This window comes from Neoarius graeffei, chromosome 11 (genome assembly GCF_027579695.1).
Source record: "Neoarius graeffei isolate fNeoGra1 chromosome 11, fNeoGra1.pri, whole genome shotgun sequence".
NCBI classification, from domain to species: domain Eukaryota; kingdom Metazoa; phylum Chordata; class Actinopteri; order Siluriformes; family Ariidae; genus Neoarius; species Neoarius graeffei.
In genome coordinates, this window is record NC_083579.1 from 9,867,759 (window position 1) to 9,887,583 (window position 19,825).

The 19,825-nt window shown below is 44.6% G+C and overlaps 1 protein-coding gene across 1 annotated transcript in view; it reads left to right on the plus strand.

Annotated features, from left to right (window-relative positions):
- Positions 1-19,825, plus strand: part of zmpste24 (zinc metallopeptidase, STE24 homolog) — a 51,831-nt gene that overhangs the window by 16,746 nt on the left and 15,260 nt on the right. Inside the window, exons 4-5 of the mRNA XM_060933385.1 lie at positions 7,195-7,311; positions 16,361-16,513. Coding sequence (XP_060789368.1) covers positions 7,195-7,311; positions 16,361-16,513 — 270 coding nt within the window. The remainder of the gene's footprint in view (positions 1-7,194; positions 7,312-16,360; positions 16,514-19,825) is intronic.

Here is a 19,825-nt window from a genome sequence, read left to right on the forward strand (position 1 = left end):
GTGTGAAAACAGACCGGACCTAATCTGACAGTTTTGCTTTTTTGTACCTCGGGAGCTTTCGTCGTTTGTCGAGCATTATGGGAAACAGAGTCTTGACACTCCACCGCAAAGCGCAAACACTGTTTCAGTTGTCAAGGGAACCTTACAACAGTCGTTCAGTCATTCAGACCAGTGGTAGGCTAGACTACAGAGTACAAAAAATGAGTAGGGGGCAAACGTGGGCCGAGGAAGAAACGCGTACCCTTGTGGATATATGGGCAGATGTCCACGTATCTGAGCTTTTGGAGAGAACACACAAAAATGCCGACGTGTTTGCTGTATTCAGTGAGAAAATGAAGGAGAAGGGGTTCACGCGCTCCCCAGAGCAATGTCGGCTAAAAGTGAAGAAACTCCGTCAGACCTACATTAAAATCAGGGACATTCTTTCAAAAAGTGGCGGTACTAGCGACGCAAAAAAGAAATTCATCTATTGCGTGAAGAGCCAGAACTGTCACAACATGATGTGCGCTCATCAGCGCTATCCTCCGTAGCCGCCTTGCCCTTTGTCGTCGTCGTTGATAAATTACTTGTACAACAGCATAGTAATCGCACGATTGTGAAAACAGTAAAAACTGGAAAAAACATATAGCTTTGATGACATTAAAAAGAATAACAGCACGGAAAGCCTCCATGACTACTTTTGAACTTAACGCTTTGTGCGCGTGTCGTCTCTGACCAATAGCTGAACGACCTCAGGGCGCGTGGCTTTGTTGACAGATTTTGGTCCGCTTACTAAAATATACAGTGTGAAAGCGAACCGCACCAAAATGGAAAAAAAAAAACCATTTGGTTCGGACCAAAGCAAGTGAACTATCGAACTATCCTGGTCTGAATACACCCTTAGATAGCAGAAGCACACACAAAGCTCGTTTCAATTGTGTTTAATGTTTTTTTTTTTTTTCCATTTTGAACTTGTATGCCAGTTTTCCCTATTCGTCCTCCTTACACTTACAGCTATGCCTTTCCGTGAGCCGAAAAGACTTGCAGCTAGGTAGCCTGCTACAGCCAACAAATGCCAAAACCACGTGGAACCGAAGAACAAAGTTCGTTTGTACAGGAATGCTCAAGGTTTCACAATTGTGTCTAGAATATTCATACTATGGTTGCTGAAATGGGAATATACTGTAACAATTTCATAAACCTAGAACTTACCTCGATGTGTTTCTTTAGATTGGACGGGGAGTTTCTATAAGATAGAATTTCCACGTTTTTTGGAAGGCATAAGAGGCACTTCATTCGATAGGACGAATCCTTCAGATCAACGTAAGAGAACATTGTGTTCAAATACGGCCGGGGTGCTCATCATCAGGTTCCTCTTCATTTGTAGCCGAAGTAGCTGCTGTCTCCGTCTCCTCTTCCATCAGGGCTGTTGATTGCGAAGCTAGCTTTCTGCTTACTGCGTGAAGCCAACAGGTGTAGCCTACTGGTTGTCATGCGCAAGTGGTGAACAAGCCCAGGCACGTCCTGACTTCGTTGCAGTCAGTGGGGTTAAAACACGTTTTTTTTTTTCCTTTCTTTTTTTGTAACGAGCAACTAAATGGCTCTTTGAAAATGTCTCGTCTCGTCTTCTTCCGCTTTATCCGGGACCGGGTCGCGGAGGCAGCAGTCTAAGCAGGGAAGCCCAAACTTCCCTTTCCCCAGACACCTCGGCCAGCTCCTCGGGAAGAACACCGAGGCGTTCCCAGGCCAGCCGAGAGACATAGTCCCTCCAGCGTGTCCTGGGTCTTCCCCGGGGCCTCCTCCCGGGGGGACATGCCTGGAACACCTCCCCAGGGAGGCGTCCAGGAGGCATCCGAAAAAGATGCCCGAGCCACCTCAGCTGATTCCTCTCGATGTGGAGCAGCAGCGGCTCTACTCCGAGCTCCTCCCGAGTGACTGTGCTTCTCACCCTATCTCTAAGGGAGCGCCCAGCCACCCTGCGAAGGAAACTCATTTCGGCCGCTTGTATCCGCGATCTTGTCCTTTCGGTCATTACCCAAAGCTCATGACCATAGGTGAGAGTCGGAACGTAGATCGACCGGTAAATTGAGAGCTTCGCCTTTTGGCTCAGCTCCTTCTTCACCACAACGGACCGGTAAAGCGACCGCATCACTGCGGAGGCTGCACCGATCCGCCTGTCGATCTCACGCTCCATCCTTCCCTCACTCGTGAACAAGATCCCGAGATACTTAAACTCCTCCACTTGAGGCAGAACTTCTCCACCAACCTGGAGAGGGCAAGCCACCCTTTTCCGGTCGAGAACCATGGCCTCGGACTTGGAGGTGCTGATTCTCATCCCAGCCGCTTCACACTCGACTGCAAACCGCCCCAGTGCATGCTGAAGGTCCTGGTTTGAAGAAGCCAACAGGACAACATCATCCGCAAAAAGCAGAGATGAAATCCTGTGGTTCCCAAACAGGATTCCTTCTGGCCCCTGGCTGCGCCTAGAAATTCTGTCCATAAAAATTATGAACAGAACCGGTGACAAAGGGCAGCCCTGCCGGAGTCCAACATGCACTGGGAACAGGTCTGACTTACTGCCGGCAATGCGAACCAGACTCCTGCTCCGTTCGTACAGGGACCGGACAGCCCTTAGCAAAGAGCCCCGAACCCCATACTCCCGAAGCACCCCCCACAGAATACTACGGGGGACACGGTCGAATGCCTTCTCCAGATCCACAAAGCACATGTGGACTGGTTGGGCAAACTCCCATGAACCCTCGAGCACCCTATGAAGGGTATAGAGCTGGTCCAGTGTTCCGCGACCAGGACGAAAACTGCATTGTTCCTCCTGGATCCGAGGTTCGACTATTGGTCGAATTCTCCTCTCCAGTACCCTGGAGTAAACCTTCCCTGGGAGGCTGAGAAGTGTGATTCCCCTATAATTGGGGCACACTCTCCGGTCCCCTTTCTTAAAAAGAGGGACCACCACCCCAGTCTGCCACTCCAGAGGCACTGTCCCTGACCGCCACGCGATGTTGCAGAGGCGTGTCAACCAAGACAGCCCCACAACATCCAGAGACTTGAGATACTCAGGGCGGATCTCATCCACCCCCGGTGCCTTGCCACCGAGGAGCTTGCAAACCACCTCAGTGACTTCGGCTTGGGTAATGGACGAGTCCACCTCTGAGTCATCAGCCTCAGTCTCCTCAGTGGAAGACATGACGGTGGGATTGAGGAGATCCTCAAAGTATTCCTTCCACCGCCCGACAATGTCCCCAGTCGAGGTCAACAGCTCCCCACCCGCACTGTAAACAGTGTTGGCAGAGTACTGCTTCCCCCTCCTGAGGCGCCGGACGGTTTGCCAGAATTTCTTCGAGGCCGACCGATAGTCCTTCTCCATGGCCTCCCCGAACTCCTCCCAGTTCCGAGTTTTTGCTTCCGCAACTGCCCGAGCTGCAGCACGCCTGGCCTGCCGATACCCGTCAGCTGCCTCGGGAGTCCTGGAGGTTAACATGGCCCGATAGGACTCCTTCTTCAGCTTGATGGCATCCCTTACTTCTGGTGTCCACCACCGGGTTCGGGGATTGCCGCCACGACAGGCACCGGAGACCTTGCGGCCACAGCTCCGAACAGCTGCATCCACAATGGAGGTAGAGAACATGGTCCACTCAGACTCAATGTCCCCCGCCTCCCTCGGAAGCTGGGAAAAGCTCTCCTGGAGGTGGGAGTTAAAGACCTCCCCGACAGAGTGCTCGGCCAGACGTTCCCAGCAGACCCTCACCATACGTTTGGGCCTGCCAGGTCTGTCCAGCTTCCTCCTCCGCCAGCGGATCCAACTCACCACCAGGTGGTGATCAGTTGACAGCTCAGCCCCTCTCTTCACCCGAGTGTCCAAGACATAGGGCCGGAGATCAGATGAAACGACTACAAAGTCTATCATTGACCTCCGACCTAAGGTGTCCTGGTGCCACGTGCACTTATGGACACCCCTATGCTCGAACATGGTGTTCGTTATGGACAAACCGTGACTAGCACAGAAGTCCAATAACAAAACACCACTCGGGTTCAGATCGGGGAGGCCGTTCCTCCCAACCACGCCCCTCCAGGTGTCACTGTCATCTCCCACGTGAGCATTGAAGTCCCCCAGTAACACAATGGAGTCCCCAGTCTGAGCACTCCTCAGTACCTCTCCCAGGGACTCCAAGAAGGCCGGATACTCTATACTGCTATTTGGGCCATAGGCACAAACAACAGCAAGAGCCCTCTCCCCAATCCGAAGGCGCAGCGAGGCGACCCTCTCGTTCACTGGGGTAAACTCCAACACATGGCGGCTGAGCTGGGGAGCTATAAGCAAGCCCACACCAGCCCGCCGCCGCTCACCACGGGCGACTCCAGAGAAGTGGAGAGTCCAGCCCCTCTCGAGGAGCTGGGTTCCAGAGCCCAAGCTGTGCGTGGAGGTGAGCCCGACTATCTCTAGCCGGTACCTCTCAACCTCCCGCACAAGCTCAGGCTCTTTCCCCCCCAGCGAAGTGACATTCCATGTCCCAACAGCCAGCCGCTGTGTCCGGGGATCAGGTCGTCGAGGCCCCTGCCTTCGACTGCCACCCAATCCACATTGCACCAGTCCCCTACTGCTACCTCTGTGGGTGGTGAACCCACAGGAGGTCGGGCCCACGTCACCTCTTCGGGCTGAGCCCGGCCGGGCCCCATGGGCAAAGGCCCGGCCACCAAGCGCTCGCATACGAGCCCCAACCCCGGGCCTGGCTCCAGGGTGGGGCCCCGGCTGCGTCATCCCGGGCGACGTCACGGTCCTCGGATTTCTCTCCATAGGGGTTTTGGTGAACTGCTCTTAGTCTGGCCTGTCACCTAGGACCTGTCTGCCTTGGGAAACCCTGACAGGGGCATAATGCCCCCGACAACATAGCTCCTAGGATCATTCAAGCACACAAACCCCTCCACCACAATAAGGTGGCAGTTCAAGGAGGGGCCTTTGAAAATGTATCGGAGTAAAAGTATGCAATTAAGTTAAAAAATATAGTGAAGTGAAAGTTCTCAAAAATTTGAAAACTCAAGTAAAGTACAAAATCTCCCAAAATGTACTTAAGTACAGTAGTGAAGTATTTTTACTTCGTTACTACAACCCCAATTCCAAAAAAGTTGGGACAAAGTACAAATTGTAAATAAAAACGGAATGCAGTAATTTACAAATCTCAAAAACTGGTATTGTATTCACAATAGAACATAGACAACATATCAAATGTCGAAAGTGAGACATTTTGAAATTTCATGCCAAATATTGGCTCATTTGAAATTTCATGACAGCAACACATCTCAAAAAAGTTGGGACAGGGGCAATAAGAGGCTGGAAAAGTTAAAGGTACAAAAAAGGAACAGCTGGAGGACCAAATTGCAACTCATTAGGTCAATTGGCAATAGGTCATTAACATGACTGGGTATAAAAAGAGCATCTTGGAGTGGCAGCGGCTCTCAGAAGTAAAGATGGGAAGAGGATCACCAATCCCCCTAATTCTGCGCCGACAAATAGTGGAGCAATATCAGAAAGGAGTTCGACAGTGTAAAATTGCAAAGAGTTTGAACATATCATCATCTACAGTGCATAATATCATCAAAAGATTCAGAGAATCTGGAAGAATCTCTGTGCGTAAGGGTCAAGGCCGGAAAACCATACTGGGTGCCCGTGATCTTCGGGCCCTTAGACGGCACTGCATCACATACAGGCATGCTTCTGTATTGGAAATCACAAAATGGGCTCAGGAATATTTCCAGAGAACATTATCTGTGAACACAATTCACCGTGCCATCTGCCGTTGCCAGCTAAAACTCTATAGTTCAAAGAAGAAGCCGTATCTAAACATGATCCAGAAGCGCAGACGTCTTCTCTGGGCCAAGGCTCATTTAAAATGGACTGTGGCAAAGTGGAAAACTCTTCTGTGGTCAGACGAATCAAAATTTGAAGTTCTTTATGGAAATCAGGGACGCCGTGTCATTCGGACTAAAGAGGAGAAGGACGACCCAAGTTGTTATCAGCGCTCAGTTCAGAAGCCTGCATCTCTGATGGTATGGGGTTGCATTAGTGCGTGTGGCATGGGCAGCTTACACATCTGGAAAGACCCCATCAATGCTGAAAGGTATATCCAGGTTCTAGAGCAACATATGCTCCCATCCAGACGACGTCTCTTTCAGGGAAGACCTTGCATTTTCCAACATGACAATGCCAAACCACATACTGCATCAATTACAGCATCATGGCTGCGTAGAAGAAGGGTCCGGGTACTGAACTGGCCAGCCTGCAGTCCAGATCTTTCACCCATAGAAAACATTTGGCGCATCATAAAATGGAAGATACGACAAAAAAGACCTAAGACAGTTGAGCAACTAGAATCCTACATTAGACAAGAATGGGTTAACATTCCTATCCCTAAACTTGAGCAACTTGTCTCCTCAGTCCCCAGACGTTTACAGACTGTTGTAAAGAGAAAAGGGGATGTCTCACAGTGGGAAACATGGCCTTGTCCCAACTTTTTTGAGATGTGTTGTTGTCATGAAATTTAAAATCACCTAATTTTTCTCTTTAAATGATACATTTTCTCAGTTTAAACATTTGATATGTCATCTATGTTCTATTCGGAATAAAATATGGAATTTTGAAACTTCCACATCATTGCATTCCGTTTTTATTTACAATTTGTACTTTGTCCCAACTTTTTTGGAATTGGGGTTGTATACAACACTGGTCTGAGCTCATTACGGTTCACTTTCAGCTGGCTGCTTTTTTTTTTTTTGCATCCTGTTGATAGCAAAAATTCATTTTCAGAGCATGAAATGAAATGTTTTTTTTTTTTTTTCCCCTTCAGTCTGAAAGAGTCGGACGTCTTCTTTTTATTTAGCAGTGTGTGCGGAGCTGGAATTGACCTCAGTATAGTGATGAAGTTCGGATCTTTTTACAGACACGGATCTTTGAATCATGTTCAGTAGAACGAACTCATCATTGGTTCGTTTGAGCTAGTGTGGCGCTGTAGCCACCCCGTACAGTTCTCGGTCTCAAACACGAAGCCGGGGTTCAAACTGTCAGTCCAAATGTATTTCGAAACCGACCAAATCATCAGCGAAATCTAGAAATAAATTTCCCTCTCAAATCCTGAGCACCGGTGTAGTGAAACGTATGTTTTTATTTATTCACTTATTTTTAAACCTGTGCACTTGCTGTTGCAGATCTCGCAGTCATTGGTCTTCTTGCTGCTGGCGACGTTATTCAGCGCCTTCACAGGTCTGCCGTGGAGTCTCTACAGCACGTTCGTCATCGAGGAGAAGCACGGGTTCAACCAGCAGGTGAGAAAAACGTCCACAGCATTTCATGTGTCAAAGTTTATTCCATCACGAGGCTTGTAGTCCCAGATGGACGTGAATGCTTTACTTGCAATCGATGAATGATTCATTAAAAAAAAAAAGTTTTTAGTATGGAACAAAACACGACAAGGAGTCCTGTTGTAGGAAAATAATCAAGGTGGAGTTACTGCTACTGTACCAGCCTGAACATGATTATTTTCCTCTAATCCTGGAGTGTTTTTATTCCTTGTATATGACACAAATTTGATTACGATTACATTTTTTTCTTTATTAAAGAGCAACGCGTCATGCATCTTGTTCGATTTAATGTTTGTTCTGTTTCATTCTTCCATTACAGCTAAAAACCTTTTTATTTTTAGTTTCTTGACTTGAAGTTTCATCCTAAATACAGTACCACTCAAAAGTTTGGACACCTTCTATCGACTTCAGTGTTTATTTTTATTGATCACCTAAAAGACGCTTCTTTACGTCTTAAAGTAATGATCGATGTCGTTTATCTTTGCTTAGTCGAGTGGTTCTTGATATGTATGGATTAGTACAGTTGTGGTGTGGAATAGGGCTATCTATTGACTGTATTTTTATTTACTATTGACTGATCTCAAACACATTAAGAAGGCAAGAAACTACATCATGCAATAAAAACAGCAAATACAGTGGCGCTTGAAAGTTTGTGAACCCTTTAGAATGTTCTATATTTCTGCATAAATATGACCTAAAACATCATCAGATTTTCACACAAGTCCTAAAAGTAGATAAAGAGAACCCAGTGAAACAAATGAGACAAAAATATTATACTTGGTCATTTATTTATTGAGGAAAATGATCCAATATTACATATCTGTGAGTGGCAAAAGTATGTGAACCTCTAGGATTAGCAGTTAATTTGAAGGTGAAATTAGTCAGGTGTTTTCAATCAATGGGATGACAATCAGGTGTGAGTGGGCACCCTGTTTTATTTAAAGAACAGCGATCTATCAAAGTCTGATCTTCACAACACATGTTTGTGGAAGTGTATCATGGCACGAACAAAGGAGATTTCTGAGGACCTCAGAAAAAGCGTTGTTGATGCTCATCAGGCTGGAAAAGGTTACAAAACCATCTCTAAAGAGTTTGGACTCCACCAATCCACAGTCAGACAGATTGTGTACAAATGGAGGAAATTCAAGACCATTGTTACCCTCCCCAGGAGTGCTCGACCAACAAAGATCACTCCATGAGCAAGGCGTGTAATAGTCGGCAAGGTCACAAAGGACCCCAGGGTAACTTCTAAGCAACTGAAGGCCTCTCTCACATTGGCTAATGTTAATGTTCATGAGTCCACCATCAGGAGAACACTAAACAACAATGGTGTGCATGGCAGGGTTGCAAGGAGAAAGCCGCTGCTCTCCAAAAAGAACATTGCTGCTCATCTGCAGTTTGCTAAAGATCACGTGGACAAGCCAGAAGGCTATTGGAAAAATGTTTTGTGGATGGATGAGACCAAGATAGAACTTTTTGGTTTAAATGAGAAGCATTATGTTTGGAGAAAGGAAAACACTGCATTCCAGCATAAGAACCTTATCCCATCTGTGAAACATGGTGGTGGTAGTATCATGGTTTGGGCCTGTTTTGCTGCATCTGGGTCAGGACGGCTTGCCATCATTGATGGAACAATGAATTCTGAATTATACCAGCGAATTCTAAAGGAAAATGTCAGGACATCTGTCCATGAACTGAATCTCAAGAGAAGGTGGGTCATGCAGCAAGACAACGACCCGAACCACACAAGTCGTTCTACCAAAGAATGGTTAAAGAAGAATAACGTGAATGTTTTGGAATGGCCAAGTCAAAGTCCTGACCTTAATCCAATCAAAATGTTGTGGAAGGACCTGAAGCGAGCAGTTCATGTGAGGAAACCCACCAACATCCCAGAGTTGAAGCTGTTCTGTATGGAGGAACGGGCTAAAATTCCTCCAAGCCGGTGTGCAGGACTGATCAGCAGTTACCGCAAACGTTTAATTGCAGTTATTGCTGCACAAGGGGGTCACACCAGATACTGAAAGCAAAGGTTCATTTACTTTTGCCACTCACAGATATGTAATATTGGATCATTTTCCTCAATAAATAAATGACCAAGTATAATATTTTTGTCTCATTTGTTTAACTGGGTTCTCTTTCTCTACTTTTAGGACTTGTGTGAAAATCTGATGATGTTTTAGGTCATATTTATTCAGGAATATAGAAAATTCTAAAGGGTTCACAAATTTTCAAGCACCACTGTATTTAGTGTTCCACTTGGGGAGAGGGAGGCGCCTGTAGATTTTTTGCAGGGCTAGGACCTTGATTGGGTGAGTTATGAATTTTTAAAGTCAGGCCCTCAATCCATTTCACAGGCCATGTTATGACATAATGTCTTCGCCCAGTGTAACATTTGGAAGAAAATTAGAAGTAGATTAGACCCATTATCTTTACAATTTTTCCTGGGCCGTCCGGTTTGATGCCTTTGAAATACAGACGTACAAATGCAAAAATTACCAGTAAATGTCCGTCAGTCCAGCTTTATTTCCCACGCTGCCACTGGGGAAAGTCATGTGACTGGCCAGATATGGATTTTTAAAGCCATATACGGCCCTGGACCCGTTTCCCTCGCTTCCACCGTTTTCATTTTGCTCTGAATTGTCACTTTGAAAAATGAGTGACTCAAGTGAGCACAGTGAAAGTGAATTCTATTCAGGCTTGTAGTACTCGAGTCCGACTCGACTCGGTTTTGAGCACTGATGACTCGGATTCGTGCCTTAACTGCATTCGGACTTGTAAATTGGAGACGAGGACTCTGATTTTTTTCTTTATTTTTTGTAACATGCCATAATAATTTGGCACAAGATATTTATATCTACATTAAGTTTTGTCCTAATTTCATGCAAGAGTTTCACACCTGCGTCCCTTGGCGCGCGCGCGCCTTGGTACGTGCATCAGGTAGACTATCGGGCGCACTCCGGACAGCACGTGCGTCGTAAACGACTCGCACTTGCACAAGATCAAGGCGCAATCAGCACGCTTATATAAAAACTGTGAAAACACACTTACTTTGCGAAGTATTGAGTTGCGTTGCTGACACATTATTGAGCCTTATTTCCTTTTTCTCGTCTTTGATTCTGCCGAGTCTACGGTAGCTTGTTTGTGCCTCGCTCGACCTATTGCCCGTTTTACGATTTTGCCTGCCGTTCTGGATTGTTTACCTGTCTTCACTTGTATTAATAAACGCACCTTCTGCACTTCCATCCGTCTCCCAACCATCGCTGACAGAATACTTCACACTCCCTGACAATTCACCTGTTCATACGTCATGTTCAGGAACAAACTCATGTTAACGGTGCGGTTGGAGTCTTGTTCTCGGATCAATAGTGGACTCAGTTTTCTTTAATGACTCGGACTTGAACACTGGGGACTCGAGACTGGACTCGGACTCGAGGTTTAGTGACTCAGCTACAACACTGATGTTATTATCCAGATTTATCAGACACAGACCGCATTGAACAAGCTGAAATTGTTGAAGAAAATGGAAAAAAAATGGTACTTTCGAGCAAAGAAATTCACATTTTATCGCGTTTTTGTCATCATCAGATGAAGAATATTGAACTGACTCGACCGCCGACTCGACTCTTTTATTTTCAAATCAAAGTTCTTTTGTGTAGACCGAATAGGTTTGTATTGATGGCGTCTCCATGAGCCGACCCGAGTTTGAACTGACTTTTATGAACGATGTTCTCTTAAAATCGTCTTAATTTCGAGAGAACAGTAAAGTCGGTTGTATTTTCTAGAATTCAGCCTGTTATTTCAAACTCGTGCAAAGGTGATTCAGCGTATAAATGGTTTGCTGTCAATCAAATAAAAATTTAATTGGTTCGTTTTTCACACACCATTGTTCTCCATTGTGTATGTTGGTTAAAAAAAAAAAAAGTCATATGCTTATGCCGCTTTTCCACTACAAACGCGGCTGAGCCGTGCCGTGCTGAGTCGAGCTGAGTCGAGCTGAGCGGGGCTGTTGGAGTTGCATTTCGACTACAACCGCGCTGAATCGTGCTGGCTGGAAGTGGGTGGACACATTGGGTGGAGTTAGCGAAAGTGGGTGGACGTCACGTGATGTCGTTAAGCAGCGCAAACAGTGACATCAGTGACAGTGGCGGAACAAGTCAGAGCCGGGCCGGGAGCGGGGCAAATGACCGGGCCCTTTATTAAAGCTTATCATAACATCATTTTAGGCTACAAAATGTCCGCAACTACGGTGTTTACCAATTTCAACACTACCGGGTGCAACTATGTTATTTAGTACATCAAGTCCTTCAAACGAACATGTAACTCAGAAACAAAAAACATTAGGATACTGTACATGGCTCATAATAAAACATCAATAGCCTATACTGCGCACATTATTTGAAGGGCATACGAATGAGCGCTCAGAGGTTGCAACGGTGACAGGAAGAGTCAGAAATAAAAGGAGGGCGGTGCAAACCTCACTGAATGCACTGTGTTTACCAATTTCAACACTACGGGGTGCAACTATGTTATTTTGTACATTAAGTCCTTCAAACGAACATGTAACTCAGAAACAAAAAAACATTAGGCGACATACTGTACATGGCTCATAATAAAACATCAATAGCCTACTGCACGCATTATTTGAAGGGCATACGACGAGCCTTGCGCTCCGCGAACTCGTCCACGATGCTCTGTATGTCACTGATTCAGTGATCTTTTAAGCGGTAGTCTCACGACCCGAATAGTAAACAATAAACATGGAGGACATGGTGTCGTTAGTGTTGCTGGTCTTGGTGCTGTGGCTTGTTGTCACCGACAACGCCAACAGATACTGGCAAGAGCGTATAGATGAGGCGAGGCGCATAAGGCTTCAGAAATTCTCGCAATTCGTAATTATTCTTCTTCCGGGTTTGCGGTGTTTACAGATCCCAGCGCGCTCGCGGGGCGTGTGTGGGCATGTGAGGACACGCCTCCTCACCAATCAGTGCACAGGGGAGTGTCTGCTCACGCCCCCAGCCTCACTCGGCACGGTTTGGCTCGCTTCAGCCCCACTCCAAAACGGTGCGAGTTTTAGGGGCTAAGCAGGGCTGAAACGAGCTGAGTCGTGCTGGTTTTTGGTAGTCGAAACGCGAGCCGTGTCAGGCTGAAGTGAGCTGAAGCGAGCTGAAGTGAGCTGAAAAAGGGTAGTGGAAAAGGGCCATTATTGACTGACTCAGGTCGGGCTGGATGGGGAAAATATTTGGCTCTTAGTCATTTGTACAGACATCGCTGCACTCGGTCAGTACGGCATGACCTCGAGGCAAATATTTTCCTGTCCGAGCCAATAAGTACATATGTTATTTACCAGCCGGGAGGTCCGTATCGTGAAATACCGTGACCAAGGTCTTGAAAGTACTGACCGAGGCCGAAGTCACGGTATTTCACCATACAAACCGACCTTAAGCTGGTAAATTATGTATTTATTTTTTTCATGACCAAATTCTAACAGAAAACGAGAGCGCCCGAAAAGGAAAACCGAGCCGAGCCGCCATTTTGAATCCTCATTCACGGCTGTAATGCAAATGGCTTCCTCCTCGGTATACAAGTGCACTTCCATGGCAGGAAAAAACTACATTTTGCCGCCTATGTAGTCCCCTATTTATACAAAATTGAGTCATTCAGCCATGTTTTTGCTCGGTGTTAGCAACAGTTAGAGGTTTTTAGCTTTCTCCTGAAATGTTTTCTTTTATTTCTTCTTCCTCAGGGTAGTAAAACTCGCTTTCGCTGTGAACACTGTCGTTATCGCGATCCATGCTGTAAAATTAATGCTATTCTCCTGAGAAATGCTGGCAAAAATTTATAAGATTTTTGATAATCATATAAATAAATCTTATTAAAAAAAGATAAATGTTGACAAAAAAATGCTACTGTGTTTGTTGTTGTGAACGAGCGAGTCGCCGGAGGTCCATAACCGGGGTCCGTACCCTAGGATATGGACCCGCTCGCCAGCCAGTCAGAGCGCAGAATTTGATGGAAACCACAACGCGCAAAAATAAAGATCTTTATGACATACATCTGTTATTTCATGGCACTATGTGCAAGTAGATTTGGTTGTACTTTGGGGTTGAGAGCTTCGCCGGCGAAGCTCGGCAGGTTTAGAATGAGTAGGTCATGTATTGAGAGAAATATCTTTTGATTTTTTTTTTAATCATACAAGCATGATAAACTTTATTATTGATAAACTTTACACTTTCCTATGTGCCCACTGCCAAATAATATTATAGTTTTTAAATTGCATAAATTAAATGAAACATAAAACTTAGTCACACCGGAGCGCGCACTTCCACATTCATGAAAAACTATTCACATGCCGTGTGTTCGAAATCACTCCCTACTCACAATATAATGAGGACGCTATTTTGTAGTGCTGTCCGAAATGATAGTGAGGATTATTACACCCTATATAGTGCACTTGTAGGGAGTAGTGAGCGAGTTCAGACACAGGGATGGTAACGGCATGATAATCGCTTTCACTCTTTCAGTTTCAGTTGGTTTCTCTTTCACGGTGGAAAGAGGATAAAATCTGTCTGACATTCCATTTGGGAATATAGGGATATATTTGGGCTATTTGGAGGTAAAACTTGTTGCGAGATGGCGCGTAGATTTTATGTGCTTCGGATGATTCATTTTATGATTCAGGACAGCGATTTGGTTCAATCTTGAGAACTGCAACACTGATGATGAACGATGCCCTTTATTTATTTTTTTAATAAAAACTTTGACTCGATCCAGCCAAAGATCAGCTCGAATAAGTGTAAATACAACCCCGATTCCAAAAAAGTTGGGACAAAGTACAAATTGTAAATAAAAACGGAATGCAATAATTTACAAATCTCAAAAACTGATATTGTATTCACAATAGAACATAGACAACATATCAAATGTTGAAAGTGAGACATTTTGAAATTTCATGCCAAATATTGGCTCATTTGAAATTTCATGACAGCAACACATCTCAAAAAAGTTGGGACAGGGGCAATAAGAGGCTGGAAAAGTTAAAGGTACAAAAAAGGAACAGCTGGAGGACCAAATTGTAACTCATTAGGTCAATTGGCAATAGGTCATTAACATGACTGGGTATAAAAAGAGCATCTTGGAGTGGCAGCGGCTCTCAGAAGTAAAGATGGGAAGAGGATCACCAATCCCCCTAATTCTGCGCCGACAAATAGTGGAGCAATATCAGAAAGGAGTTCGACAGTGTAAAATTGCAAAGAGTTTGAACATATCATCATCTACAGTGCATAATATCATCAAAAGATTCAGAGAATCTGGAAGAATCTCTGTGCGTAAGGGTCAAGGCCGGAAAACCATACTGGGTGCCCGTGATCTTCGGGCCCTTAGACGGCACTGCATCACATACAGGCATGCTTCTGTATTGGAAATCACAAAATGGGCTCAGGAATATTTCCAGAGAACATTATCTGTGAACACAATTCACCGTGCCATCCACCGTTGCCAGCTAAAACTCTATAGTTCAAAGAAGAAGCCGTATCTAAACACGATCCAGAAGCGCAGACGTCTTCTCTGGGCCAAGGCTCATTTAAAATGGACTGTGGCAAAGTGGAAAACTGTTCTGTGGTCAGACGAATCAAAATTTGAAGTTCTTTATGGAAATCAGGGACGCCGTGTCATTCGGACTAAAGAGGAGAAGGACGACCCAAGTTGTTATCGGCACTCAGTTCAGAAGCCTGCATCTCTGATGGTATGGGGTTGCATTAGTGCGTGTGGCATGGGCAGCTTACACATCTGGAAAGACACCATCAATGCTGAAAGGTATATCCAGGTTCTAGAGCAACATATGCTCCCATCCAGACGACGTCTCTTTCAGGGAAGACCTTGCATTTTCCAACATGACAATGCCAAACCACATACTGCATCAATTACAGCATCATGGCTGCGTAGAAGAAGGGTCCGGGTACTGAACTGGCCAGCCTGCAGTCCAGATCTTTCACCCATAGAAAACATTTGGTGCATCATAAAACGGAAGATACGACAAAAAAGACCTAAGACAGTTGAGCAACTAGAATCCTACATTAGACAAGAATGGGTTAACATTCCTATCCCTAAACTTGAGCAACTTGTCTCCTCAGTCCCCAGACGTTTACAGGCTGTTGTAAAGAGAAAAGGGGATGTCTCACAGTGGTAAACATGGCCTTGTCCCAACTTTTTTGAGATGTGTTGTTGCCATGAAATTTAAAATCACCTAATTTTTCTCTTTAAATGATACATTTTCTCAGTTTAAACATTTGATATGTCATCTATGTTCTATTCTGAATAAAATATGGAATTTTGAAACTTCCACATCATTGCATTCCGTTTTTATTTACAATTTGTACTTTGTCCCAACTTTTTTGGAATCGGGGTTGTATTTTTTTCTACTTCTTATGAGCAGATCGGCTGATAATGTGTTATCTTGGACTGGTGTTGGCAACACGGGGTCAGTGACCAGTACACTACAGCCCAGACAATCGGACAAACCAATGACTGTGCGTCATTACCAGTGCCAGAACATCCCATGAAGGAGGCAACATGTCGCTGCCCATGCCTGACTGGTGGAGCAGTGACTTAAAACTCGCGTGTACTTGACGAGTTTATGACGAACGTTTATATGACGGAGCCACTGGTATCATACGTGATCTTTTGAAATAGCTAGTAATTAAAATTCACGACAGGGACATTTTAAGGAGTTAGGTGGTCCGTGAATATTTTTATTTATGTATTTATTTATTTTTAAATGGATAAAATGGTCCTTGGTCTGAAAAAGTTTGAGAAACACTGTTCTACAGTGTAGAAAATACAAAATGCAGAAGAACCTATGAATGAGTAGAGTAAGGGTGTACAAACTTTTTTTTTTTTTTTTGACTGGTACTGTATATTCCAGGCCTGCGCACACAGTTTCAGATGAAATTTACTGGTCAAAATCTTTGATCCCCCATCCGTTTGTCTCTGTATCTTGGTATTTGTTTCTTCTCAGACGTTGGGCTTCTTCCTGAAAGACGCTCTGAAGAAGTTTGTGGTGACTCAGTGCATTCTGCTGCCTGTCACCTCTCTGCTCCTCTACATCATAAAGATCGGCGGAGAATATTTCTTCATCTACGCCTGGCTCTTCACGCTTATCGTCTCTCTGGTTAGTGGCTGCTCCGATTATCAATTATACTGTACAAACGCAGGTATTTGGAGTGATTTGGGATTCTTCGAGGTGGTTTTTGCAATTTCCTTTTTTTTTTTTTGGTCAACAGTAAGTGGCTACAAGGTGGGTGGGACACGGTCGGGTTCAAGAACTCTGCTGCCAGCAATTTTTGGGTCACAGCAGAGCTTCCAAAGCTCGTCAGAAAAGCAAGTGATGTCAAGCACTTTTTTGCGTCTTGCTGAGTCCCAAATTTGGGAGCAAGTTCGGAAAAGCGAACGCGGAGGACAGAGTGCTGTTGATCAGTCAGACACGTTGAATTGAAGTTATAGTTTTGTTCTAGTTTAAAGGGCTGATGACACAGACATGACCCTATGCAATTTCTTAAATAAACTATACAACATGGCAAACATGTTAGATTTCTGTTATAATTACGTGAAAAGAAGCTGTTGTTACGCGAATATCCAACTTTTAATTGCACAGCGCAAGAAAACTGGGTCTGTGGCTCGCGGCCATGCTGTGACGTCAGCAGAAGAACACGCTGTGGTTCACTGGCTGTTCTACTCTGGTTCTACTCAATGGAAATGGCGCATGAAAACGCCGGTGAACTCTCTAGTGCTAGCTCTTCTTCTTCTGGGAGTCTAGAATTGTGTTGATCTCTTCCGAATAGAATCTAGGATAGCCTACCCTCTTTACCCTTTGTCTCTCGTTGCTAGGCGGCAGTTACATGAAAGCCGCAAGCTTTCACAAGCAAATACATGACTGATATCACGCCGACTTTATGATTACATTTATGATTATCATGTAGAATCTATAGCTCTACGTACCTTTATCTTATGTCGTTTCACAACACATGTTCTGACAGGAGGACTGTCTTTGGATCCGGCATAGCTACTAGTAGACCCCCTCCGGAATACTGGCAGTGTTGCCAGATTGGGAGGGTTCCCGCCCAGTTGGGCGGTTTCAAGTGCATTTTGAACATATTTTGGGCTGGAAAACTTCAGCAGTATCTGGCAACATATATATATATAAAATTTTATTATATAAATTTTTTTTGTAATATATTTATATAGATATTTATGAAGTGTATATATGGTATATTGTGTGTATGTGTGTGTGTGTGTGTGTGTGTGTGTGTGTATATATATAATATATATATATATATACACACACACACATACATCACACACATACATATATAATGTGTGTGTATATGTGTGTGTGTGTATGTGTATATATATATATATATATATATATATATATATATATATATATATATATATATACACACACATACATACATATATAATGTGTGTATATATGTGTGTGTGTGTGTGTGTGTGTATATATATATATATATATATATATATATATATATATATATATATATATACACACATACATATATAATGTGTGTATATATATATATATATATATATATATATATATATATATATATATATATAATGTGTGTTTTTTTTATATTTTTTATAATTTTATTATATAATTTTTTTTTTGTAATATATTTATATAGATATTTATGAAGTGTATATATGGTATATTGTGTGTGTGTATATATATATATATATATATATACCGAAGCTGAGTTGCCAAGTACCTTCAGAAGATCTACTAGTAGATGTGAATGCTGCTCTGAAGACAATCTCCACAAGAACCATCACTGAGACCAACAAGCTGATACACAGTACAGCAACAGTAATCATGGAGATGCTTGGACACAAGGTGGGCTCGGGACATAACAAACAGTATCCACCATGGAAGAGACGATTAGAGGCCAAGATAAAGGCAGCAAGGAGAGAAGTTAGCCAGCTAGCTGAACTACAGAAAGGGAACATGGTGAATAAAGGGGCGCCCAGGAAGTACAACTCACTCTCCATACCAGAGGCACTCGAAACTGCCAAACAGCGACTAACAGCTCTGGCCACCCGGTTGAGGAGATACACCAAGGAAGGAGAGGCCAGGAGAATAAACAAGCTGTTCTCCACTGAACCAGCCAAGGTGTACTCTCAGTGGCAGGGGAACAACAACCGGTCAGACCCACCAAGAGCTGAGGTGGAAAAATACTGGAAAGACATATGGGAAAGAAAGGCATCACACAACACCGATGCCCAATGGTTAGTGGACCTAAGAGCTGACCACAGCAACCTCCCAGAACAAGAACCAGTAACCATCTCAATGGCAGACGTCCAAGAAAGAGTGTCAAAGATGAAGAGCTGGACAGCACCAGGCCCCGATATGATCCATACGTACTGGCTGAAGAAGCTAACTGCACTCCATGAACGCCTAGCAGCACAGATGAACCAGCTGCTGAGGGATGGAACCCACCCAGAATGGCTAACCCAAGGCAGGACAGTCCTAATCATGAAGGACCCCCAGAAGGGACCCATCCCATCCAACTACCGGCCAATTACCTGTCTCTGCACAACATGGAAGGCCCTGTCAGGCATCATTGCGGCAAAAATGAGTAAGCATGTGGCTCAATACATGAGCGAGGCACAGAAAGGAATTGGCAGTAACACCAGAGGAGCCAAGCACCAGCTACTGGCCGATAGAACAGTCGCCCGAGACTGTAAGAAGAGACAGACCAACCTGTGCACTGCCTGGATTGACTACAAGAAAGCCTATGACTCAATGCCACACACATGGATACTGGAATGTCTGGAACTGTATAAGATCAACAGGAACCTAAGGACCTTCATACAGAACTCAATGGAAATGTGGAAGACAACCCTAGAGGCCAACTCAAAACCCATTGCCCAAGTCAACATCAAGTGCGGCATATACCAAGGAGATGCGCTATCACCACTGCTGTTCTGCATAGGCCTGAACCCCCTCAGTCAGATCATCACGAAGAGCGGCTACGGGTACCGATTCCGTAGTGGGGCAACAATCAGCCACCTGCTCTACATGGATGACATCAAGCTGTATGCCAGGAACGAGCGAGAAATAGACTCGCTGATCCACACCACCCGGATCTACAGCGATGACATAGGGATGTCATTCGGATTGGACAAGTGTGGCCGGATGGTCTCAAAGAGAGGCAAGATGATCCAGACTGAAGGGATTGACCTACCAGAGGGCAACATAGGTGATATCCAAGACAGCTACAAGTACCTTGGCATTCCACAGGCTAATGGAAACCATGAAGAGGCCACAAGGAAGTCAACCACAGCCAAATACCTCCAGAGAGTAAGGCAGGTCCTGAAAAGTCAGCTGAATGGTAAAAACAAGGTCCGAGCCATCAACATGTACGCACTACCAGTCATCAGATACCCTGCTGGTATCATAAAC